This window comes from Uloborus diversus, chromosome 1 (assembly GCF_026930045.1).
Source record: "Uloborus diversus isolate 005 chromosome 1, Udiv.v.3.1, whole genome shotgun sequence".
Lineage (NCBI taxonomy): Eukaryota > Metazoa > Arthropoda > Arachnida > Araneae > Uloboridae > Uloborus > Uloborus diversus.
In genome coordinates, this window is record NC_072731.1 from 49,947,558 (window position 1) to 49,974,992 (window position 27,435).

Consider the following 27,435-nt stretch of genomic DNA (forward strand, 5'->3'; position numbering starts at 1 on the left):
GGGAGAGGGATAATGAAGCAGATTATACCACAGAAACCTTTGGAGAAATTACTTTAGAAGAATTTAAGTCTTTTTATTAGTGGGACGTAATTCTTGAGGCAAAAGCAGACTTGGTATAATTGAGGAGAGCCATCGCAGTCGGGGGGAATGGGCACCCCTAGTTACATCATCTGCATATTAAGACATGCTACAGAGAAACGCTATTGGACATCTTGAAAAGAAAATATTCCATCGGTTCATTCAAATAATAATAGCTAAAGCAGGCGTGCCAATTGGGGGGGGGGGGGGCTTGATGCAGAGTGTACAATTGAAATTATCAGAGAAGTTTTCCTAAAAGGAGTTTAGTCTCTTTAATAAAGGTCTTGTTTGGGGAAAGAGCAATAATTTTGACGAGAGAGGGGGATTTATGTGAATAGCAATAGCAATATATAAGAATAATAACAGTCCATGCAGGGGGGAGAGAGGTCATGATGCAGACAATGCCATTAAGTTTTTTACAAAAGGATTTTAATCCATTAAAAAGATGGTGGCATTTTCTTTTGCTTTGGGGGGGGGGGAGATTACTGCACTTTGGGAGGGAAATTGGCACCCCAGCTACATCACTACGTCACATACATTATAAGATCTGCAATACAGAAAAGTCATCTAACATCTTGATAAGCAAATGTTCCAGCAATTGAGACGAATAATAAGGCCTACAGCAGGATACCCATTTGGTGGTGGTGGTGGGGGGGGGGGGGGGTTGAAGCTGACTATGCCATTGAAATTATCAGGGAACTTATTTTAAAAGTATTTTAGCCTCTTAAGTAAGGATGCTTAGTTTTTTTTGGGGGGGGGGCTCAGTAAAATTAAAAATGAGGGGGGCCATCGCACTTATTGAGGATTGGCAGCCCTAGCAGCTTTATTTTTGAAGGATTTTAGACTATAAACTAGGGGAGACCATTTTTTTCAGGGGGGGGGGGATGATGCAACATTGAGGGATACAATTGAGGGGTGTCGTAGAAGTTAAGGGGATGTGCTTCCCTAACTATATTATTTATATATTGAGATCTGCAACAGAGGGAAGCCATCAGACATTTTGAAAGCTAAATAAAGTAGTTTAGACCAATAATAATTTCTAAAGCAGGGATAAGCTCATGGGGGGGGGGAGGCTTGGTAAAATTGAGGGGAGGGCAACACACTTGAGAGAACTGGCACTCCTAACTACATGATCTGCAGTAGAGAAAAGTAATCGTAAATCTTGATCCGTATATATTTCAGTTATTAATTCTAATAGTAGCTGAAGTAGAAGTGCCCAGCATGGGGGGGGGGGGGGTAATGAAACAGAATGGATTTTAGTCTCTTTAATAAGAGGTCATGTTTTTTTTGGGGGGGGGGGTTAATTGAGAAGGCAGGGGTCGATCCAGTGCCGAATTGGGGCGGCTTTGTGGCCCCTTCACAAAATTCTGCATGGCAAAAGCGACCCCATTCACAAATATCCGCGTCACGAAAGCGGCCCCATTCACAAAATTCCCCATCGCAAAAGCAGCCCCATTCACAAAAATTTATAAAAAGGCAGCCTTTTCACAATATTTTTTAACCGCAAATGTGTACGCATCTACGCAAAAGCATACCCCTCTTCCACCTTCTCCCATCTTATCTTTTTGCCTGCTACGTGAGGTGTTTTTGCTTGAGAGCGTCAGAGGTGTTGGCCCTCGGGAAAAGGACCAACGGATGTGGAATGTTAAGTTCGGGAGAAAGGAAGCAATGGAAACTGAATTTCAATTTAAATAACATTTTATTTAAAACATATGTATAAGTATAAATAGGAAAAACAAACATTCAACATTTATAAAATCAAATCCCCATAAAAAAATTAAATATTTCCCCCCAACATACATCAACAAGAAATATCACATTATTCGTTTGCTCTAAATTTCAGTTCTAAAACGTCCTTAGTAAAACAACCCTAAACAGCATGCCACATTGTTGGTACTGTCCAAGAAAAAACTATTTAGAAATTTTATACCCTTGGAAGTCCACACGTAAGCACTTGGCACACAAAACATGAAGGCCACATCCATCAATGGGATGAACTTTGAGTTGAAAAAAACCACGTCCACTGGTAGACGACAGACCATCCTCTGTCAATGGTCACTGCATTCCAGGCACACCCATACCACAGTAGAGAACTCCTCACCATATGCAGTACAGGAAATTATTTACCTGGTTTCTATGCCAAACAGGAGAATATTCAGTAGTAGAGGACACACAGTCTATTAGAGGTCACCTCACCCTAATAGGGGACACGCAGTCGAAGAAATGCCTCACCCCACACTGAACCCGTACGGTCCGACCAGCTCGGTACCTAGGATGAGCAGCTTCGGTCCTCCGGTCCTGTTAAGCCTAATTCAATACATCAACTCTTTCTTTCTAAATTTTAATTTTTACAAAACCGCCTTTCAAACATAGGGTACTGTTTTAGAACTTATCCTGCACTACTAGCAGGCAAAACAAATTTTAATTCTTACATTTCTTGAACAAACTTCCACGCCCCCTGCGTGGACAAATCAACCAGAGCTCACATGCTCACATCAAAACAAACCGTCTGCAGAACGGAAGCAAATCATAAGAGATCGATTGATTGACTTTCTATTTAAACCATCTCTGTTACCACGACGCAATGATGTGACGTCATCAAAATTTGCATCTGTTGCATCTCAAAGCAACTCAAAACACAGTTACTATTTTAACTGTTGCTACTTTTAAATTATCTTCTTCACTGCTTTCAGCAGAAAGATCCTCAACTCTTGAGGCCTGAGGTCACGTCCGCCGATGGGCGAAACACGTGATTGACTTGTTGGGTGTTTAGTCACTTGGGGATTTCATACGTCCGCCGATTAATTAAGTCTTTTAAGACCGGGAATCTATTTTTCTGGGATAGGTTTGAATTTACAGGCAAGTTTTAAACAATTTAAAATACATTCAAGCTTTTTACGAATCTCTCCAAGAACCAAAATAATGGCTTTTGCCAACAAGAGGGGGGACGGGAGAGGGACGCTTGTGTTTGGTGGCTAGTCAAAATCCAAGAAAAATGATGAGCACAAGATAAAGAATTGATTCAATGATTTTCTGCTGTTCCACGAGTGCAAAATGAAGACTGACTCATTTCAAGTTACGGCAAATTTATCGCCTATATTCTGTTGATTTGATTTGCTTCAATGATCAAATACTTCTGAATTAAATATTCCTTTGAATCATTGTAACTTTCAATTGTGTCTTAGTTGCACGCATCCTTCATTTATCCATATCATTTTGTCAAATTATGCACTTTTAATTCTCAAAATTAGCTGCAAATTAAAACCTTGCCAGTTGCAGATCTTCTAGTTTTTTTCCTCTTTTTTTTTCAAATTTTTTTAAATATTCTCCTGTTTTTTCAACTTGTTCTTATCTCCTTCAGTTTATTTTGAAAAAGTTTAAGGTTCATAGTTGGGGGGTAATCTTATGGAACGGACGAGCAAAATTTCTGAAAATTATTCCCAAACGAAAGTTAAAAAAAAACACTCGAAAATCTTATATTTTCTTTTTTTTTTATCAACTGCATAGAAATTCGCATTGAATACTGGCGCATGCTGATGCAAATCGTATTGTATGGCAATTAATAAAATCCTGTTAGAGTATGAGTGACCACACGGGAAACGCCGAAAAACCGATTGGTGAAATTCCCTGTAGTCTGTAGTTGATACTGTCCGTTCTCGAAAGCTCACTTGATACGATTGCATTTAAAGGAAAAAAAAGGTGTGATTAGGTCAGGGGTACCCACTTTTTCTCATATTCTTTAGTTTAAAGCAGCGTTTCTCTATCTTTTTTTGACACTCGGACCGGTAAAACTTCGTCAAAAAATTTCACGGACCAGTAGAAATTTTTACTTTTTTTTTCACTAAAATAAACTAATCTGTTTTGTCCTTTTGCTTTTTTTTTAAACAAATGCCAGAAAGAAAAACTTTCTACTTAAAATAAACTTACAAAAGTTAATTGTAAGTTTGTTTTTAATAACTTACACAATTTGAATGTAAAAAAAAATGCAGCTAATTTGTGTAAATTTTCATAAGCGAATAAATCTTAGAGAGAAACCACAAAATGTATGCAAAGTTAATGGATATATTAATGCATAAAATATCATATAAAATTAGGAAATTTTATTTTATTGGAAAAGGGTATAATTCTTCGAGAACCGGTCAAATTTTCTCGCCGACTGGTGTCTGCGGAGAATTGCTGGTTTAAAATGCATTATTCATTTTTTCTTTCCTGCTATTTTTCTTGTAGACTGTATGTGTAGAAGCAAAAGATAACTTCTAAATTCACGTTAGTTTGAGCGTAAAGCATACAGTAAACCAAAAGAATAACGGTATTATTATTAATTTATTTATTTATTTGTAGTTTAATTCCTAGATTCCTTTTTTTTATTGATAAAATACAATGCCAGCTGAAAAGTATCGTCAGTCATTCTATTTAATCTTGCTGTCTTCTTAAAATAAATATGAAACTTCGAGATGAGCAATTTCTCAATTTTTTAACGTTTGTCTGCTAATGGTGAGCAACGGGAAAAGCGAGCAAAGGAAGTTTTATTGAGTGGGATTTTATAAAAAGTTGCTGGAATCGCGTAATCTGCAGACGATAAATTAAAAAAAAAAACTGCAGCCGATAAATTTTAAAAATGTGGTAATTGTATATTACTCCAGTTCGTTTTCTTTCTTGGTATTATTTTTTCTTTTGTAACAGATCGTCTGCAATCCAGGAGCGCAGACGATATTTTTTTGTAGTTACCTTGTTTGCGCCTTCGTGTGTTTCAGTGGACATTTTTTAGGCGTATCAAAGAATAAATTGTTATTCTATTCGATTATAATTTGTGTTTTGCAAAATATTTCGTTATGTCTTTAGCGGATAATGGAGCGCTGGAGATGGCAGCCGCAATAATCTCAGTTTGGAGAGATCGCTTGTTCACTGAAAATTATTCTTCAACGAGGATGTCCTGCAACGGGAGGTACTTCCTGAAATTCAGCATATTATGTTAAAAAATTTCGCTCTTTGAACGTTGGATCCCAAAATATTGTGAATTTCTTCAAGTCAGCAATTAACAATCCCGATAAAATCGCTACCACTATTTCATCATGCAGTAACAGTAAGGCAAATGTTCCCGTTTCGGAGGACTTGGAAAATGCGGTAAACGATAGTGAAGTAAATTTTCCCATCTCGGAGCACTTGGAAAATGTGGTAAAAGATTCATAGTACATCAAATGACAGTGAGGCAGTTCGCGAAAGTATAACGATTTTTGAGGCAGAAAATACTTGGAAGTGAATCTGGAGCAACTTCAACTGATGATGATATTGAAATTGAGCCATCAAATAATGATTCAAGCATTGTATTTGAGAGTACAAATGGAAATAAGAAGCATGCAATAAATGAAAAGTACATTGCAAATTATGAAACGGTGTATAGCTGGCTTTACTATAGTTATTCAGCTAAGGGTTTTTTGTGCAAAATATGTTCATCTTTCATGAATGTTAGTGATTCAACCAAACCTTGAGTAAATATTGGAGTTGATATCAAGAAAAGCCGTCACCCTATAGAGTTTTAAAAAAACATGAGTGCAGCAAAAATCACAGAGAGGCTGTCAATATACAAAAATCTAGTGCAAAAGAAGGAAGGAAGTGCAGAGATTGGAAATGAAGCAAAAAAAAAAAAAAAAACAGAAAATTGATTGGTAAGATTATTCAAATTTTGTATTTTATAATCAAGAAGCAATGGGCCATTTCTGAGAATTTTGAATCTCTAGTTAGATTTTTGGGAGAAAATTTAGATGACAATGAAATAGAAAAACATTTGCTAACTTGTGGTAAGAATGCCACATATTTATCCCACATTTCAGTTCAAAACATTATCTTTGAAAATACTGAAATTCCGTTGTTTTCAGGAAAATCCTAAATTTTACTTTGATTACGCAATATATATATATATTTAATATTAATTTGTGTTGAGTTTCAAAATCCAATTCTAAAATAACTTTACTTAAAATAAAATTCTTTTATATGCTGCTTTTATATTTTTATTTCTGTTGAAGATCTTGATTTCCTTACATCCGCCATGGTAAACGTATTTTTCGCATTTTTGATGTTTACTGTACCTTGCTAAGAGGCAAACAAATAAAATTTCTTTATACATTTATTAACATCATTAAATTGCAAAGTTTTAAACGAAATACCTACTCTGTAAGAACGTCAAATGTCGAAAAATTAAACGCTGCAAATGTATGTGTCAAATTACGAATAAAATGTTAAGGGTCTTACTTCCCCCCTCCCCCCAGCGCATTTTCTCTTGACAGCTTTCAGGTATTCTTCAAGAACTTGCAATCACCCCTGAAACCTGTCTAGGGCTTTTCTATAACGATACGACAGCTAAAAATGCTTTTATATAATCTTCTCCCAGAAAAAAATCACAAGAAGGTCTTTTTTACAAAAATAAAGAAAATTCACAAAAATATTTTGCTTTTTTACAAAAATAAAGAAAATTCACAAAAATATTTTGCTTTTTCACAAAATGGGAACCCAAAAACTAAAACCTGGATCGACCCCTGGAAGGTCAAATTTGGAGGAAGGGGGGGGGGGACACTTGGACATACAGTGAAACCTCCCTTAACGGACACTCCCGAATAACGGACACCTCTAATTAACGGACATTTTTGCAAGTCCCAGTCCCTCAATATAGGCCATTCCATGTAATTCACTCTGAATAACGGACACTCCGAATAACGGACAGTTATTTCACAAAAAATTTTCCTTGCGATCGTAGCACTTCCGTTTTTTTTCTTTTCACAGAATATCTTAGTAACTTGCTTGCCTTACAAAGCTTTTCATCCTCCACAACTGATACCCCCCCCCCCTCGTCAATTTCCTTTTTACTGTTTCTTGGAATTAAAAGGGTGGTAATGGGCAGATGCAGCGTTTGGGGCTTAAAAGTTGGGGGCAGGAAAAAAAAAAAAGAACTAAAAGGCATGGTACTTTTTGCGGGCAGCAAAAAATGAAAAAGAAAAAAAAGTCATAATTTTGTAACGGCTAGTTTTGAGAGTATTGAAGCAGATAAGTGAAAACTGATGTCAGGTCTAACAATTAACGAACTTTTTTTAAAGATTTTAATGAATTTTGTACACAATAACTATTCAAAAGTTAAGATAAAAAAGAGGAAACTGGGCGCTTTTTCTAACTGGGGCTCCCGGGAGATGCAATTGAGCAGACCGGCGCCGGTAGTAGTCGGCTTTATGGCGCCGTGGTTTCGTTGGGTTGTTTAATTTTTAGACATGAAAAAGATTTGCCCATATTCAAGGTCATATTGCCAACTGTCAATCATGCAATAGTGATACTCGAGATAAAATAAATAAATTAACCATAAAAAAATGTGAGGGGGGGAGGGGGGTTGCTCGGCCGAATCGCCGCCGTTGGTAATGCAAAAAAGAGATGTCAAACTGTTTTAACTGATTACTTTTAATTGATTAAATGCTTTTTAAGACAAGTGTGTGCTGTCAGTATACCTTTATTAAGAAAAAAAAAAGATTAATTACACTTGACGTAAAATGTAGTAAACCTTTCGCAATTGTTTCGATTGTGTTCTACAAAGGGAACAACAGCCCATTTTGAAAAAGGTAAAGTAAGTAATTCCTCCTAATAGCGGACACCTCCCAATAACGGACAAAACTTCTAGTCCCTTGACTGTCCGCTATTCGGAGTTTTCACTGTATATCTATGCATATCAAGATATGCAATTGATAAAACTCCTCGGTAAGTAATATTTCTGTAATTTTTTCAAAAATATTCGCTACAACAACCTCATGTGGTGAGGGGGGTTGCAAGTATGGACCAATTTGTTGAAATTTTAAAGGGTACTTGAAAATTTTCAAGTCTCTGTGAAACACACCTTGGATTCTATCTGAATGAAGCAAGTGAATTTTCTTACGGCAATCCTGGCTTTAGACATGGTGTGGTGCTGCATTGGCACATTCTTAGCGCCAAAACTGGCGAGATACAATTTTTTTGCTCTTTAAAGCACAAAAATACTGGAAAATTTTGCTCGTAATCATAACAAGGGAAAAACAGGGTTCATTCGGATGAAAAAATTCCATGACTTTTCCAGGGCCTTTTCATGACTTCATAAAAAAATTTCATGACCTTGTCACATGAACAGAATAGTGCAAGTGTATTTAATTTCAAACTTGAAAATTTTTGGAAATGAGCATTAGCGAAATTTTTACGTGAATGCCACTACCTCATCGAAGCACTTACTTGTGATTGAAAAAATATCAGTGTGCACCTAAAAATCTAAACTATTCTTATTTGTCATGATGACATAACTTTAGGTAAAGCAAAAATTATAATGAAAGGGACAAAGGTTGAACGAGTCATTAAGCCGAGAAAGTTTCAATAAATTTGCTTCAAAAGTTAAATTTTAGCATCAGCAGTGCATTTAATCACGCACATAACTTGATAGTACTTTGATTCATTAAAAAAAAGCCACATCCCTCCGTAAATTCATGTTTCTAAACCAGATATTAATTTTTGAAAAAAGAAAGAAAAACATTCGTAGCAAATAAATCTTCTGATTCAAATGTACTTGTTTACTTATTTACACATTTTCAAATGCAAATAAATTAATAAGTTCAGAAATTCCAGAACATAGAGTTTGATTCCTGACATTGAACCTAGCAGTGGGTCGCATGGATTAGTTTTGCGGGCTGTATGATATGCAGTACAGTTTTAGAGTATTAGGAATCTCCTCTTTCTGTATTCTATCACCTAACAAAAGATCTTCATTTTCTAAAATTTTCAACAAATTGAGATAAAGTCTGAAAAATTTAATAATAAAGTTTTTACAAGTGTTGGAAACAAACTCGGTGGATTTTGTAGAGTCCCTATCTAGATTTTGTGGACATCACGTATTTTTAAGAGGGGGTGGCAAATCAAGAATGTGCAAGTTCTCTACTACAGAATATAAAGTATAAAAAGTGTTGAAAATAATGGTAAATGCAAAATTAGTGATGTCCAAGCAGTAAAATTACATTGCATAAAAAGATGAGCGGCTGCTACAGAAGTGGATGTAATGGGATTTCAAAATTCAGATTTGTTTTTCGGATCATTCAATTTTTCAGTTTTAATGTGCAATATTGTTAAATCATTCAATATTTACAATGCTCTTTCAGCAAATGTTACTTTCTCTTTGCCCAGGACTTTTTTTCATGACTTTAAATAATTTTCCATGACTTTGAATGAAAATTTCAATTTTCCATGACTTTTCCAGGTCTGAAATTTGCTTATTTTTTTTCCATGACTTTCCAGGATTTCCATGACCCGTACGAACCCTGGAAAAAGATATGAAAATCTGTAAAACTTCTGGGAAATCTGGAAGAGTTGGCAGGTATGATCCACTCATTAAGCACAAAGAATTATGAATAAATATACATTTTTAAGTCATTATTTCAATTAGTTCTTAGTTAAGTCCGGTAATAAACATATATCGATACATTACGGTATATCGTCCAGCCCTAATATACAGTAACGTTTGTCGAGGGACTAGAAAAAGTTATCGTTAAATCATATATATAGAAATAAATTGAGGAGCATAGACATTCAACAGTCAAATCCGGACTAGTGAAATGTACAGTTAAATTGATGAAATTGTAGAACTAGGTGTCGTTAAATCGAAGTTCTACTGTATATAAAAAAACTACACTAACCTCTTTTTGAATATTATTTGCAGCTGAAGCTTCCTTTCTAGTATCAAGGTACTTGACAGCAACTGCTTCGTTTGTGCTTGAATTGACAACAAGCTGGACTCTAAAGCAAAATACAATTTTCGTAAAGTAACTTTCTTCTCTCAGAATGAAAAAATAAACATTAAAGCATGACTAATTTGACTGCATATTAAAAATTCAAATAACATTCTTGCTATGTTCAGTTTTGCAGAAATAAACAAGAAAATTAAGCTAGATTAGATTAAACATTTTATATACTCTCTTATTGCTCATTCTCCACCTTCCTGCATCTTGTTCCATTACAGTCTACCAGAAAAAATACCATCATATCAGAGAAGAAGGGAAAGATAAAAAATGATCAAGAAAAAAATGTATGTGAATTACAAACACACACATACACACAAAAAAAGATGCATATTCAAATTGTGTATTATTAAACTCTGCAAGGGTGAATCCAGGCACAAATAGGGTGTTTAAGTCACGCTTCTAGGCATGCCTAGATAAAATGTTCCACTGTTCTCAAACTGTAACTGTCTATAAAATTTCCTTTGAAAAATGCAGTGCTGAATATTTTGCTTCACTCAAACTGCTTTCTGCTCAACAAAAACGTAAAGCTATATGAGCAAGTAAACCTCCACTATGACTCAAATGTCATAACTAATAAAAGTTTCATACAACAAAAGTTATTGCCGCACAATCAACAAAATAAAGACACATTACAGAAAAAAACTGGGTAAATAGAAAAAGTTGTAAAAAATATAACTTTTTGAAAATTTGAACAGTGTTTGTGTGTTCATCTGTATTATCTGGGTCTGCATCTAGGTACCAGGTAAGTGCTACATTTATAAGATAAATAAGATAAATAAATACCTTTATGCTGAACAGTAAAGTAAGACAAAACAACGTTAGAAGAAGCACAAATTTGTAAATTACAGCAGACACGTGTTTCGGCGTTACAGGGAATGCCGAAACACGTGTCTGCTGTAATTTACAAATTTGTGCTTCTTCTAACGTTGTTTTGTCTTACTTTACTGCTACATTTATAGTTTTGAAATCCATTACTTTTGCTTGTAACTATCCATAACTTGCAGGGCATTATTTTTCCAAAAAATGCCCACATTTTTCACAGCATCTCCTTTATGCTTAGCACATAATTTTCCAGAAACTCAAACTAGGCAACATGTAATGAAATGAACGACTATTATAACTAAAACGACAATTATTTTACAGCACCGGCAAGAATCAAACCTACGACCTCTGGCTTAGAAGACCAAGCTTCTACCATAGAGCCACGGACGCCCCATCGAAGAACTTAAAACGATGTTTAAGGCGATCTTCAACAATGTTGGAGAGTGAGGGACGCTTTCCTGGAAAACTTCGGAAGTGAGATTTTAAAATGCAGTTTTAAGAGGATCTTTGGTCATATTAGTGGGCGAAAACGTTCGGTATTTTCCAAAATTTAAAACCCAGAAACAGGGCCGTAACCAGAAAATAATTTCGAGGAGGGTTTAAAAACTCTCATGCGGATCTTTGCGCTATTGTGCTAATGGTCAAGTATTTCGGGTTATCTATTATGAAAGCGTTTTACACAATTAATATACATATGAAAGACATTTGAGTTTTGGAACAATACTTTTTTTAATTTTTTAAATATAAACGAACATTTAAATGTCAAACTGAATTTTTCAAAGGGAGGGGGGGAGGGGGGTGGTTGAACCCGAAGAACCCCCCTGCAGTTGTATTTAGGTATCTAAGTTTTTTGGCATAAGCTACGCTTCCAAAAATTTGCAATCGGGACAAATTAGGTTCGTTTTGATACCACATTTCAGCTGGTGTAATATCAGTAGCTTCAGTAGGACTACGATTTATAATATAAGCTGCTGTTCTCAATGCTTCACCCCACATTTCTTTTTTCAGACCTGAGTCAAAAAGCAATGCACGAGTTTTGTCTAGCAAAGTTCGATTGAGGCGTTCAGCTTTAGCATTTAATTGAGGAGAATGGGGAACGGTGTAATCAAGCTCAATACCCTTTGACTTGCACCATATTTTCATTTCATTTGATCTGTATTCTCCACCATTGTCGCAACGAATTTTTGCTACTCGAAGTGACCATTTTGCTTCAGCTTCTTCAACATACTCCTTCAAAATATTAAGAGTTTCAGATTTGTTTTTCATCAAAAATACCATAGCAAAATGTGTGAAATCATCTATCACGTTAGAAAATATCGATTTTCATCCCATGTTTCTACTTCAATAGGGCCATTTATGTCAGTATGTATTATTTGCAATGGTCTAGTTGCTCTTCGTCTTTCAGTTTTAAAGGGAAATCTTACTTGTTTAGCTTTCAGACATACTGCACAATTTTTTGATACATCATTTAATTCTTTTTCTGTTAGCTTAATTCCTGTTGAATTTTTCAATAAACACTTCATGTTCTTAACACACATATGTCCAAGTTTGCGATGCCATACATCTGCATTATTCTTATCTTCTGTCAATAGTGCTTCATTTTCTTGATTCAACCCTACTTCGTAAAGTCCTATTTCATTTTTGTAACCTTTCAACACAATTTTTCCATCTTTTGAAATTTCCACTCTATCTTCTACAAATTTTACTTCACCATCATTTTTAGTAATTGCATTTACTGACAGCAAATTTTTGCTCAGTTCAGGAACATAGAGTACTTGCTTTAAAATGCAGTTATCAGTTTTAAAGGTTCCGATGCTTTTCGCTTCCATAACTTCTGAGTTTTTGGCAAGACCTATTTCAGTTGAAATATTTACAACATCTTCTAGTATTGTTTCATCATTTACCATATGGCTAGAGGATCCCGAATCAATTATCCACTTCTGATAAGATTTTTCATTTGGAGCAAGAAATGAGACATGTTTCTTTGAATTATTTCCAAAATAGCAGTCTTTTTCTACGTGATTAGCTTTTTTACAAATGCCGCAACGAGGTTGATTTTTCTGGTTTGTATTATCTTTAGTAAAATGCGAAGGACTATTATTTCTGTAATATTTATTTTCTTAGACGTATTTTTCTTGAGTTCTACTTTTAGGACAGTATCTAGCAAGGTGATCTTTAGAATTACATCGAAAGCATTTCTTTTCTTGTACTTTAAATGCCACATTTTGTTCTTTAATTTCAGAATTTTTCTTACTATTTTCTTCATTTAACAACCGAGCTGTCAAGTTAGCTAATGTTTTATCATCTTTGGCGGTAGATTCCCACGCGCTTCGAAAATGTTTATATTTTTCTGGTAAGCTTGAAAGAATTTTAGATATTATCATCTCGTCATCAATTTTCTTATCCAGCGCTTTTAGACGATATGCTATATTTTCTAATTTACTTATGTGTCTAGCAATATCATGTTCAGAATCAAAATTGTAACTAAAAAATTCTTGAAGTAAGCTACATTTTTGTTGTTCAGAATCGCGTTCATAAATTCCGCAAAGTTTTTTGTACATGTCACAACTATTTTCGCAATTTAAAATATGAATCATAACTTTCTTATCTATAGTTGTCACAATTATTTTCTGTGCTTGTGCATCTTTTTTCTTCCATAAAGTAAGTGCATTATCATTTAAACCATCTTTTCTTTCAGATCCGTTTACAATATTAAATAATGAATGCGATTTAAAAATTATGTTTACCTGGAATTTCCACACTGCAAAGTTACTTTGGTCTATCAGTTTTTCGACAGAACTCATATCTTCAGCCATGTTAGCCATTTTTTTCCGTACTGCAATTTTTACCTCCAAATTTATTTCTTCTTATTTCACTTTTTTTACTTTTACATTTTAATCGGCCACTCTGCGGTACTCTGGGTCCATGACCTGTAGAGTTTTTACTTTTATGCAGAGATTACTCAGTGGGAATGGCCAAATATATTTTATTATAAAAGACACAAGCACATTACAAACACATAAGACCAAACATTTTACTTGAACTAATTTAGTACTGTTATTACTGTTACATATATGCAGAGATTACTCAGTGGGAATGGCCAAATATATTTTATTATAAAAGACACAACACATTACAAACACATAAGACCAAACATTTTACTTGAACTAATTTAGTAAGTTCTGAAGATATAATATTTTAACTGTGTTGCCAACCTGAGACAACTAAACATTAATAATTATTTCTTAACACATCCTCTTAATTATTAATGCTTAAAATAAAAATTTTAAGAAAAATAAGTTAAACAATATCGAATTCAAACATAATTTTACTCTTCAGAAGAAAAATAAATAAAACTAGCCAGTCACTTTTTAGAAGTAAGGTCATACAACCAATTTAGATTTAAATTTCTGAAATATGTTAAACCCCAATGCTTTAGTAAAAATATCTGCAATTTGTAAGTCAGTTGGACAATAATTTACTTTAATTAAACCCTCATTTACTTTTTCTTTTATGTAATGAAATCTAACATCTATATGTTTGCTACGTCTGTTAAATATCCCATTTTTAATTAAAGTAATAGCACTTTGATTATCAACGTTTAAAGTTACAGATATACTTTCACTAGTTATTTCTTCAATTAGAGTTTTGAGGTACATAAGTTCTCGACAACACTCTGCTGCTGCTATGTATTCTGCCTCAGTGCTGGAGGTAGCAACAATTGACTGTCTTCTTGAGCACCAACTAATAGGTCCACCACAATAATAAATCACAAATCCCGTAGTACTTCTACGTGTTTCGCGATCTCCTGCATAATCTGCGTCACAATAACCAATAAGTTCTTTGTCACTACTTTCTTTGGAGTAAGATATTCCTAAGCTTGAACTTCCTCTTAAATATCTGAGAGTTCTTTTTAAATTTATGACATCTTCTTTTGATGGATTTTCAAGATGTCGACTGTTAGAGTTCACTGCAAAAGATAAATCAGGTCTTGTTCTGCAGGACAAATATAAAAGACTACCTATTGCTTCTCGAAAAGGAAAAACAACTTCTCTTGATTTTTCTGTTTCATCAACCGAAGTTTTCAGTAATGGTGTATTAACTGGCTTTGAATCTTGCATGTTATATTTTTGAAGTACTTGATCAGCATAAGCTTCTTGAAGAATTTTCAATTTATCAGAACTTGATTCCAGTTGAATCCCTAAAAATGAATCTGTTTTATCACAAGATGTTATGTCAAAATCCTTTTTCAAAACATTCAAGAATTCATCAAGTTTACATTTATCAGGTCCAATAAGAATACCGTCATCAACATAAAAAGCCAATATTATGTCATTTCCGATGAAAATACATTGCTCAGATTTAATTTGATGAAAGCTTTTGCTTCTCAAAAAATCAGTAAATCTTTCATTCCATTTCAAAGGAGCTTGTTTTAGTCCATACAATGATTTTTTCAGTTTGCATATTTTAGACTCATCTTCGTAACCTTTTGGCATTCTCATAAATATCTTTTCATCCAGTTCTCCATATAAAAAAGCAGTTTTAATGTCAAACTTCATGATGTGATAATCTCTTTTCACTGTCAATCCAAACAGAATTCTTAAGGATGAAATGCTCACAACTGGGCTAAAAGTTTGTTCGTAATGTATTCCATAACTTTGTTCACAACCTCTCACAACTAATCTTGCTCTGTATGTATTATCGTTTTTGATTTTAAATACCCATTTATTACTTAGAATCTTTTTGTTTCTTGCAACACTTCTGTCAACAACTTCCCAAACTTCATTCTTTTCCAATGATTTCTTTTCATCTTCTATTGCTTTCTTCCACTTTTCTTTATCTGGTCCTTTTACTGCTTCTTCGTACGAGAGCAAAACATAATCTTTTAAATATTTAGGTAGTTTTCTATTTCTTTTACCACGTCCAAAGTTTTTAGCATTTTCTTCGGATTCATCATTTGTATCAGATAATTCTGATTCTACGCAGTTATCTTCATTTATATCTTCATTTTCTTTATTTTCCACTTCACTTTCTTCCTTTTTAATCTTTTAAATTTCACTTTCTTCGTTTTTATCTTCATTTTCTTCGATTTTATCTTTATCTTCTTCACAATCGGTTGGAATAAATAAGAGGTTCCTTTCTTTATTTCTTGGGTCCATGAATTTTACGTCTCTCGAAATTCGTATTCTTCTTTTTTCTTCATCCCATAAACGATAACCGTTGTTAGTGTATCCCACAAAAATAAATTTATTACTTCTGGAATCTAACTTTTTTAGGTATCCGAGTTTTTTGGCATAAGCTACGCTTCCAAAAATTTGCAATCGGGACAAATTAGGTTCGTTTTGATACCACATTTCAGCTGGTGTAACATCAGTAGCTTCAGTAGGACTACGATTTATAATATAAGCTGCTGTTCTCAATGCTTCACCCCACATTTCTTTTTTCAGACCTGAGTCAAAAAGCAATGCACGAGTTTTGTCTAGCAAAGTTCGATTCAGTCGTTCAGCTTTAGCATTTAATTGGGGAGAATGGGGAACGGTGTAATCAAGCTCAATACCCTTTGACTTGCACCATATTTTCATTTCATTTGATTTGTATTCTCCACCATTGTCGCAACGAATTTTTGCTACTCGAAGTGACCATTTTGCTTCAGCTTCTTCAACATACTCCTTCAAAATATTAAGAGTTTCAGATTTGTTTTTCATCAAAAATACCATAGCAAAATGTGTGAAATCATTTATGCACGTTAGAAAATATCTATTTTCATCCCATGTTTCTACTTCAATAGGGCCATTTATGTCAGTATGTATTATTTGCAATGGTCTAGTTGCTCATCGTCTTTCAGTTTTAAATGGAAATCTTACTTGTTTAGCTTTCAGACATACTTCACAATTTTTTGATACATCATTTAATTCTTTTTCTGTTAGCTTAATTCCTGTTGAATTTTTCAATAGACACTTCATGTTCTTAACACACATATGTCCAAGTTTGCGATGCCATACATCTGCATTATTCTTATCTTCTGTCAATAGTGTTTCATTTTCTTGATTCAACCCTACTTCGTAAAGTCCTATTTCATTTTTGTAACCTTTCAACACATTTTTTCCATCTTTTGAAATTTCCACTCTATCTTCTACAAATTTTACTTCACCATCATTTTTAGTAATTGCATTTACTGACAGCAAATTTTTGCTCAGTTCAGGAACATAGAGTACTTGCTTTAAAATGCAGTTATCAGTTTTAAAGGTTCCGATGCTTTTCGCTTCCATAAATTCTGAGTTTTTGGCAAGACCTATTTCAGTTGAAATATTTACAACATCTTCTAGCATTGTTTCATCATTTACCATATGGCTAGAGGATCCCGAATCAATTATCCACTTCTGATAAGATTTTTCATTTGGAGCAAGAAATGAGACATGTTTCTTTGAATTATTTCCAAAATAGCAGTATTTTTCTACGTGATTAGCTTTTTTACAAATGCCGCAACGAGGTTGATTTTTCTGGTTTGTATTATCTTTAGTAAAATGCGAAGGACTATTATTTCTGTAATATTTATTTTCTTTGACGTATTTTTCTTGAATTCTACTTTTAGGGCAGTATCTAGCAAGGTGATCTTTAGAATTACATCGAAAGCATTTCTTTTCTTGTACTTTAAATGCCACATTTTGTTCTTTAATTTCAGAATTTTTCTTACCATTTTCTTCATTTAACAACCGAGCTGTCAAGTTAGCTAATGTTTTATCTTCTTTAGCGGTAGATTCCCACGCGCTTCGAAAATGTTTATATTTTTCTGGTAAGCTTGAAAGAATTTTAGATATTATCATCTCGTCATCAATTTTCTTATCCAGCGCTTTCAGACGGTATGCTATATTTTCTAATTTACTTATGTGCATAGCAATATCATGTTCAGAATCAAAACTGTAATTAAAAAATTCTTGCAGTAAGCTACATTTTTGTTGTTCAGAATCGCGTTCATAAATTCCGCAAATTTTTTTGTACATGTCACAACTATTTTCGCAATTTAAAATATGCATCATAACTTTCTTGTCTATAGTTGTCACAATTATTTTCTGTGCTTGTGCATCTTTTTTCTTCCATAAAGTAAGTGCATTATCATTTAAACCATCTTTTCTTTCAGATCCGTTTACAATATTAAATAATGAATGCGATTTAAAAATTATGTTTACCTGGAATTTCCACACTGCAAAGTTACTTTGATCTTTCATTTTTTCGACAGAACTCAAATCTTCAGCCATGTTAGCCATTTTTTTCCGAACTGCAATTTTTACCTTCAAATTTATTTCTTCTTATTTCACTTTTTTACTTTTGCATTTTAATCGGCCACTCTGCGGTACTCTGGGCCCATAACCTGTAGAGTTTTTACTTATATGCAGAGATTACTCAGTGGGAATGGCCAAATATATTTTATTATAAAAGACACAACACATTACAAACACATAAGACCAAACATTTTACTTGAACTAATTTAGTACGTTCTGAAGATATAATATTTTAACTGTGTTGCCAACCTGAGACAACTAAACATTAATAATTATTTCTTAACAGTATATGGCCCTATTAGAAATGCAATTGTAAATGATCTTATCCAATGATGTTATCCAAGGAGTTTGGGTGCACTCCCTCGGAGAATTTTTCGAAATTGAAGCTCTAAAATAGAAGTTTAATACTTTCTTGATATTAAGTTGAGGAGTAGTTTGAGGACCTCCGGAAAAGTTTACAAATTGAGCTCCTAAAAACGAAATTTAAGACAATCATTAACAATAAATAGGGTTTTTTTCTCGGGAAATATAAAAGGAAGAGTTATCCTGGAAGCTTTTAGGAATTGACGTTTCCTAAATATGTAATTGTAAGCCATTTCTGATGAAGAGTGGAAAAGATGAGGCTTGGGAACTCACTCTCTCACAGATTTCTTTCAAAATCAAAGTATTAAAAAAGCTAATCTAGACTACCTTCGGTAAGGTAAAATGAAGAAATAAGTTTCAGGAACGTCCCTCCCTACCCTTTCTTTGTTATGTCCCTATCTTGATTTTTGTTTTTAACTATTGATGAAAATACTGTGGAGACCTCTAAATTTTTCTTTTCTAAAATTATTTTTGTGCTTTGGATTTTAATAGTCAAATTTTCATTTTCCAGCCTGATATTTTCATTTGCTTGAAATTCGAGCGTTCGTGATCTCAGTAAAAATACTTTTGACATTTTAGATTGATGTGGCACGTGATACATGAGTAGCTCTCGCCAAGGGTGCAACAGGAAGAGGGGCCATAATTTACCAAGATTATTTCCAAAAATATTATGAGTTTAAAGTTGATTATTTTAATGATTTTTTCAAAGAAGATTAGCAACAATAGAGCTGAAGGAAAAAACGAGTAAATCCAAAATGCCGCCCCACCCCATCAAAAAAATTAAAAAAGAAAGTACATTTGGCACAGTGGCGTGGGGGGGGGGGGCATTTTGGGATAGGTTACGCATTTTAACTCTCAAATAGAAAAGAATTATTTTGAAAATTATTTTGTAATATATTTTGCATCTTGTTTAAATATCTTGTTACAATATTTAAACAAGATGCAAAATATATTACAAATTAAAAGGGGAGCAAACTCCTCCCAGAAATATTACAAAAGATCGACAAAACCTGCGTTTTTGAAGCGACAACTTCAAAATTTTCCCAGGAAGCGTCTCTTCTCTCTTGTCAAAACCATTTAAGGTCGTCTTAAACTTTGGCTTTAATTTCGTAAATGTTCTGCGTGACAGCCCCCAAAAACATTTTTGGAGCATCAATTTCGAAAAGTTTTCAGAGAGAGCCTTGAATCTCCCCTCCCTCTAACATCACCTGAAATCTTCTAAAACTACGTTTTTCGAAAGATAATTTTGAATATTACTGGGGGAAAACCAATAAACTCCTCTCTCAAAAATAGTCGAATCTATAATTGCGTTTTTTATTAATTCAATTGCAAAATTTGCTGGGAAAGAGAACCTGAACCTTTCCTCCCATTATCAAATGTTGTCTAAAACAGCGTTTTTAAAACGGCAATTTCAAGGGTTTTCTAGGGGAGAAATCCTCTGAACCCTGCAGGATATTTTACTTACGATTAGGTTCTAATGTTTCATAATAAATTGCTAATGCTATTTGCATTAATGAATTTCTATGAAAAGGTATGGGGACAGGGCACCATCCTTAAAGTTCACCAGTAATGCTGCACCCAATGGTACGCTACTGAGCACCTTAAATTTTCACTCGAGATATTCTTTTCATTTTTCTTTCACAAAAAGCATGACATTCCTCAATATGTTTTATTAAGTGCTAAAATTTTATGAACTTCATTCATGTAAAAGGGGTAAAAATCCATTTGAAAGGTGCCAGAAAGAGCTCAAATTCTAATTTTGAACCTGACTTGATTTTGCGAAACATAGTTCTTCCTCTCTGCAGCACTGTTTCATAAAAACATTTTTTTTAAAACTAATGTAACATGACTGAAATGTATAAACTCGAAGAAAAAATAATAAAGACTGGGTATGTGATGTAGAAACTGGTTAGGAGGCGCTTCCTTGCCAGTCAGCCACAGCTACCCTAGTCTCATTTCAGCAGCCAGCACAATGCAGCGAAACATTTTAGTACTCTAGACTTCTAATCTTTCTTTTTTTTTTAAAGCTAATGGGGGTACTGCAGTACCTCTGGTTACCACCGTGCGCACGCCACTGATGATGTTGAAAAGGGGAATTTGGGGATGCTCCCGGGATTTTTTTAAATAAATTGGCCATACCCCCCCCCCCCGGAAAAATTTTAAATAACAGCCTGGTCTTTAATTTTGTAGGCTCTTAACACAAATTATTAATTTGTTCCTATTTCTGGGTTATTTTCCTCTGCTCTGGCAAGAGGTCTAAATTTCAATGGGGGGGAAAAAAAAAACTTTTCTTCAATCAAGTGTGTGTATGTGTGATTGTTGAGGTGGGTAGAGACTAAAAATTTTCAAGGTCTTTAATGATAATCTAATTGCATGTAAGAAAAAGTTTGATTAAAAATCAATGTTTTTATATGGTTACAAAAACTCTCTGGGGAATATGCAAAAACAAAAATAGAACTGCATTTATGATATAGAGTTCCATTCATTGAAGAAAAATTAAAAATTTCTTATAAAACTTGTTAACTATATGCATTATTAAACCTACAAAATGTACTTTTTCGAGCACTTGATGGAACCAATTACATTGATTCCTTTTTGGCAAGTATCTTGATGTATGAAAGAATTCTCACGCATGCTTGGCTCTGTCTCTAATAGAATGGTTGGTGTTTATTCAAAATCAGGATAAAGTACATACATTAATAAATTTGATCAAAATTTCAAACTTAGTTGGTGGTTTTAGTAGAAGTGTACACAATCTCAATATTCCATAACAGTAAAACCTGTTAAGTTAACCACCTTCGTAAGTTGACCACCTGACTAAGTTGACGGAATTAGTCCCATCTTACATAATGAAGGAAAACCTCTGTAACTTGACTACCTCTCTATCTTGACCACTAAAATACCCCAGTTTTGGTTTGGAGTATTGTAAAAAAACCTTTTTTAAGTTGACCACTTGGCAAAAGCATTAGATTATACTAAAAGTTTAATCAGTTATGCCTCAAATTAACAACCAGACATTTAAGAAAAAACCTATGAATATTTATGTTTCCATCGAAAAACATTGGGCTAATTTTAAGTCGCAGAAAATGCGCCTAACTTCAATAAGGAGTTATTTCGTTATTACCACGGTTACAAAGGTACAAGAAAAAATCAAATGTTGAATTTGAGTCTCTTTTGACTTGTTATGAATTTTTAGGAATTGTTAATATCAGGTAAGAAGTTTTTCATAAGCAATTATACAAAAAAAAAAAAAAAAGATCAATTTACCAAAATTTAAAATTTGTATGATACTTCGCACGTCATTCTGGCAAATAATCTCTAAAAATATTTAAACAATTTTTTTTTTATAGTTTTTAAAGTGATGTTAAACAATGAATGTGAGTTTAAAGTATTCCAATTAGTTAAAAAATGAATGCATGGGGCAAGAAAAGACAAGAAAAAAAAAGTTTTCATTACTACCCTCTATAAGTTGACCACCTGCCTAAGTTGACCACTGAAGTACTGCACCGCAAGTGGTCAACTTACGGGCAGTTCTCAAAAGGTGGGAACAAAAAAGTTAACTTTGAGCAATTTCAAAAATTTTCAAATTTGACATCAATTTTGCTTTTATTCTATAGTATGCATACCTAGAACATAATATATGAACATGAAAAGACAGCAGGTATTTGTAAAAATTGTTAATTAGTAAATTAAATCAGCAGTCTGTAGGTAACAGATTTTGGACATTGTTGTCCTGTAGGTAACGGATTTTGGACATCATCTTAATGTAAGTTTCACCATTTTTGACAATTGTTAATATGATTTTTAACTTTTCCAATGAAAATTTTATTTACTACTTTTTGAATTTTGCAATTTAATAATAAAGAGGATATTAATCAAGTACTTGAATGGCTATACATACTGCTCTTTACATATAATAAAGTTTTGGAATGATTTCGAAAAAGTTGATGAAAGGTTAAAAAAAAGCTTCAAATTAAAAATACAAATGTAAAAAGTGACATCAGTTTTATAAATGAATATTTTTGTTAATGTCATAAATATTAAAACTATGTCTAAAAATAATTATTGAAAAAAGAAATTCATATTTCTATTTGGAGATCGTTAAATTATGTTTCGAAAAGAAAGAGAAAAAAAAATTCTAAAATAATAAAAGTGGGGGAAAAAATTGCTAGTGCAGGTGATAAAGTCGCTAAAACTGGTGCAGCTGACGAAAAACTACATTTGTCAAACTGGATTTCCCCTCTGGTAACCTTTAGCTTATCGTATACAGTGTTGTCGCCAACGGAGTTTGCTTGGCGATTTTAGCGCAAAATTGCTTTCGTTCGATCATAACCAGCCATGTTTCTACTGTAATTAATGTATTGGTCAATGTGTAACGTATTAATTATACAAAATACCAGTGGATTAAAGAAGATAACATTATAATAACCTTTTTTATTGAGGTTAGAAGACAGTGGATCACTAAAAAATTATGAATAAACGGACAGAATTATCGGCGTCAAGATCGTAACGCCATTTGGACATCTCACATGTATGTTTAAGAAAAATTATTTTTCTTCTAAGATACTGCATAAAAGCTTATGAAAACACTTTTAAACAATTAAAAATTGATTCTCAGGATCGATAAATGCCTTTAAAACGAAAACATTATATACTTAGTTCTCAAATAATAGCATTGTAAAGATCGTAACTTTTGGACATACATCAAATTTCAAACTTACTTTTTTCTAAAATCGCTTACAAAGTAAATAATCTGTTTTTACTTTTGTTATTTGTGTAAAATATTAACAAAAAATTATTCAGTGTAGGATTCATACCTTTAATTTTTTTTGAAACATAAGGAAATAATTTAAAAAAAATTATTTTAAATGGTACATTTGCTCAGTTAACGTTTTGGTATGTCCAAAATTGTGCCTTCTAGCAAAGAAAATATTTTTTAAGGGCATTTGAAGAGCAATTTTTCCATAATTTATGTCAATTCTTGTCTCTATACAGTATAATAATTTAACTCAAAAATTTTTGAGTTAATTAAAATGAAAGTTATTTGGTGTTGAAGCTTCAAAGTTGAGGTCTGTGTTTGCTCCCACCTTTTGAGAACTGCCCTTACACAGGTTTCACTGTAGCTGTTTTCAGACAGAGAGACATATTTAACGCACCCAGATCGCGATTAAGAAGATAAGAGCAAACACCTTACTTTATGGCATGTGATATCAGTAATAAATATTGTTGGTCTTCACTCAACATCGTCGGGTCAACTTGCATTCTAATGGCTTAAAACAACTATGGGACGCTTTTCAGAGTCGCACAGCCTTTTTCAAATTTTACTGGAATAATATTTGGAGCCTGATGTTGAATCATCAACAAACTGGTAGAGATGCCGTAACGAGAGTTAGTTAAAATGTAAAAGGAAAACAGTCCACTGGACGGGTCGGCGAAGATTTTTGCTCCAATTGCCGAACGATTCCAGCTCTTAATCTAGTGAATTGAAAATGTTCTGAAATATGCATCAGATAAAACAGACAACTTTTAACAAATATTTAAACCATGAGGCTTCCTTATCATTTTCCCTGTATAAACAAAGAAATAGAGCCTATTTCAGTTCAAAACAGGTCGTTCAAATGAACAAGTTAAATGAAAGGATCAAAAGAATGAACGATCCTCTGATGAATGGATCATTGAAAAGACCGACATTGCCCACTTCTAATTTCTTCATATTGACTTTAATTCTGTGTCTTCTACTGCTTGGTATCACTTACGAACTTAAGTATCACTACACACGCAACTAAGCGTATGTATGCAATTAAGCTTATGTACACAATTAAACATAAGCATGCAATTATGCTTATGCATGGAATTATCCTTACGCACACAACAAAGTTTACGCATGCAACTATGCTTAAGCTTGGAAGTACGCATATATGTATGATTACACCAAGACCAACTTACATAGATATGACCTATCTAATGAGCTATCTTCCATGGGTGCGCGAATTTGGAAAATACCAATATTTGTCACTGCTATTCAACTGCACTTTCGTTAGTTGGCCCGCTGTTTGTGTGTTAAAACTTGAGTTTTAAAATCGTGATTATTAATTCTATGGATTGTTATTCATCAATTTTTGACTTAAAATCACAAAATGGTATATTGTGGTGGTATACTGCTGTAGTTCCGAAAGGAATTCAAGCTCTAAAGAGCTTGGGATTTCATTTCATGTATTCCCATGTGATAGCTTAAGTAGAACAATATGGATTAACAACATATCGAGATAGAGTAAGTATTTATTGAATTGTTTCATAAAATTGTAGTTTTCAATGCTCATTTTGTACCCTAATCTACCTTTAAGGTCTATGTGGGTATATTTGGACGAAGTAGTTCGTAGTATTTTAATGATGTTACCCGTTTCAAATCATCTTATAAAATTCACTTTGAACAATTTCAAAATCGGTTGTGTTTTATTAAATATCTATAAAGCTTAGAACATTTTCTGATGCATTCGCTTGTTATGTTGTAAAATTAGTCTTTAAATGTTACCGGTCTTTAAATTATGCAAAGCAAGACCATAATTTTGGTATTCTTATCTGGTGCATTGAATCAATACATTAGCTCACAAGCGTCCTTGCTGGATGTTTTTTTTACTGTTGTATCTGCAGTAATTTTCATTTTTAGTTCTACATTGACGTTCTATTCAGGATTCTAGCAATTTAAATCTTCGGTTGATCATTTAAATGCTCAAATCTTGCATCTCTCATTTCGTATTCAGATCCATAAGTAGATCAATGAAATCGAGAGTTCAATCATCGAGTTCAATCATCGTTTGTTTACATATTTTTAAGTGCATATTTTTGAAATTGTTTAAACATTTTTATTTCAAATTGTTTCGCATTCTATGCTAACTTAATAAACAAATTATTTTTTTTAGTACAAATACTGAAAATATATTATTTTTTTATTCTAAAGTTGTTATTCTGTTGATGAAATGCACTATTATTTTTTACAAGCTGTTGTATCAAAACAAGTTCATTGTATCATTTCTTTATTTGAAAGGTACAAATGTTTAAATCCAAATTCATTCAAAAAAAGTAAGTCTTGGTTTTGGTTTCTCGGCCTGGAATTTACCGGAATAGCTGGTAGGTGGCGGTACAACTCAACTGTAATGGGGGCGTGGTATTTGCAGATGGATACGAAGTCTCGTAGAAACCTCGCCGTTGCTCGGATCATATCTATGTAAGTTGGTCTTGGATTACACATGTAAGTATTCAAACATAAAAGAATGAAAAAGTCAACATAAATATTTATATACTAAAAGTATAACTTACTCTCCATAAGTTCCTTCTCCAAGAGTCTGAACAACATTCCAACCATCAACAAAAACTTTCCCCATAATGTGATTAAACAAAATATGAATCTAGAGAAAAAATTGGGTTTTTTTTAGATACAAAGAAACAGAATAATTTATTGAATTTTAAGAAATAAACACAAAAGAAATCTTATAACAATTTAAGCAAATTTGTTTAAGATTAATATTTAATGAAAGGTAATTATTTAATTGATAACTTAAATTTAGTAAAAAAATATACTTGGGCAAAATGCTGTGTCTAACAAAGATCTTCACCATTTTAAATGTTAATAACAAAACTAGCCTGTGAAATTGAATGCACTATGCTGTAAAATAATGAAAAATGGAAAGTTTTTTCTGGTCTGCGTTCAGGGGAAAGATAGGCTAGAAGCTAACAAAGAAATGCACCATTTGGCGACGTCAATCAAGCTTTTGGCTTGGACAAGACTTCCTTCTTTTGCAGCAAAGTACGTTCAATTTCACATGTCAGTATTTTTATTGTAGAATTATACAATTTTTTTTATTACTGTTGCTATTATTGAACAAATTTAAAACAATTTAATTTTAAAATAAAACTGGTATAAAAACTCAAAATCCATTACATAATACAGTTGGCTCTCTGTTTAACGACGGCTTTTCACAGTTCCATATGTTCCACTGTAGTGTTAAAAGCAATCTATTTAAGGACGTTTTCTACTTCAGAACGAACTAGTAATGAAATTTAATGCATGGTTCATAGTTTGAATACCTGTGCAAGAGCAAAATATTTAGTGCAACTGGGTGCTCAGCTGATTGGTCAAAGTGTTACTCAGCTTAATACTGATACATTCAGATCACATAATACTGATAATCTCAATTTAATACTGTGCATTGGAACACACACACACAATGGGGGAAAAAAACTACAACTGCAATCTTCATTAACAGTTTATTACAATAAAGAACAATGCATTATGTTCCAGGGTCTGCGGTAAGTACTTACTGCCGTGCCAAGTGCGATAAAATAGTAAATTAGACTCTGGCAAACTCTTTTTTGATACAAGTATTGACAAACGGAAATTCTCCAAGATTTTCAGAAAAAACATTTTCTTCTAAATCCTTAAAATTATAACAAAAGCTTGTTGACAATTCTGCAAAAGAAAAAAAAATGCTTCCAAATTAAGAATCGCTTTGAAAATGCTGACACGAGAAATGCCGGTCCTAGAAGAAAAGTTAAATGTCTTATTACTGTTACATTAATGTGACCAGACGTCCTGCTTTTGGCGGGACAGTCCCGCTTTTTGTCTTACTGTCCCGCTGAGGGAATGTCCCACATAGTCGAAAAAGTTGCGCTTTTTCTGTTTAAATTCCATCACACAAGAAATACAATCACACATACAATCCAGATTTTTTAAACCCTTCTTCGATTTTTTGCTGTCAGTAAACGTAAGAATGGCATGTAAAATGTTATTCTTGAATGTTTGATACGCTGAACTACCTCCACCATGATTTGGATTGAAGAGGAGGAGCTGTTAAGTGTCAGGTGTTGACCGCGAACGGGGGAAAATAAATTCCTTTCATTCATTGCATTTTTCTATTACGTAAAATATTAAGCCTGTGGGAGAAAAACTACTCTACCCCCCCCCCCCATCATGTGTCCTGATTTTTAGCTTGAAAAATCTGGTCACATTATGTTACATGTGCATGCTGCATTATTAAGCTTGCATTGAATATATTTATAATGCACATTGAATGTTTAAAGAATGATGTTTGTAAAATTAATCTTTG

The 27,435-nt window shown here is 33.4% G+C and overlaps 1 protein-coding gene across 1 annotated transcript in view; it reads right to left on the bottom strand.

Moving 5' to 3' along the window:
* Positions 1-25,737, bottom strand: part of LOC129234567 (serine/threonine-protein kinase Chk1-like) — a 73,183-nt gene extending 47,446 nt beyond the window's left edge. Inside the window, exons 1-2 of the mRNA XM_054868588.1 lie at positions 25,649-25,737; positions 9,762-9,861 (exon numbers count right to left, since the gene is read on the bottom strand). Coding sequence (XP_054724563.1) covers positions 9,762-9,861; positions 25,649-25,713 — 165 coding nt within the window. The 5' untranslated portion in view covers positions 25,714-25,737. The remainder of the gene's footprint in view (positions 1-9,761; positions 9,862-25,648) is intronic.
* Between the last annotated feature and the right edge of the window lie 1,698 nt (positions 25,738-27,435).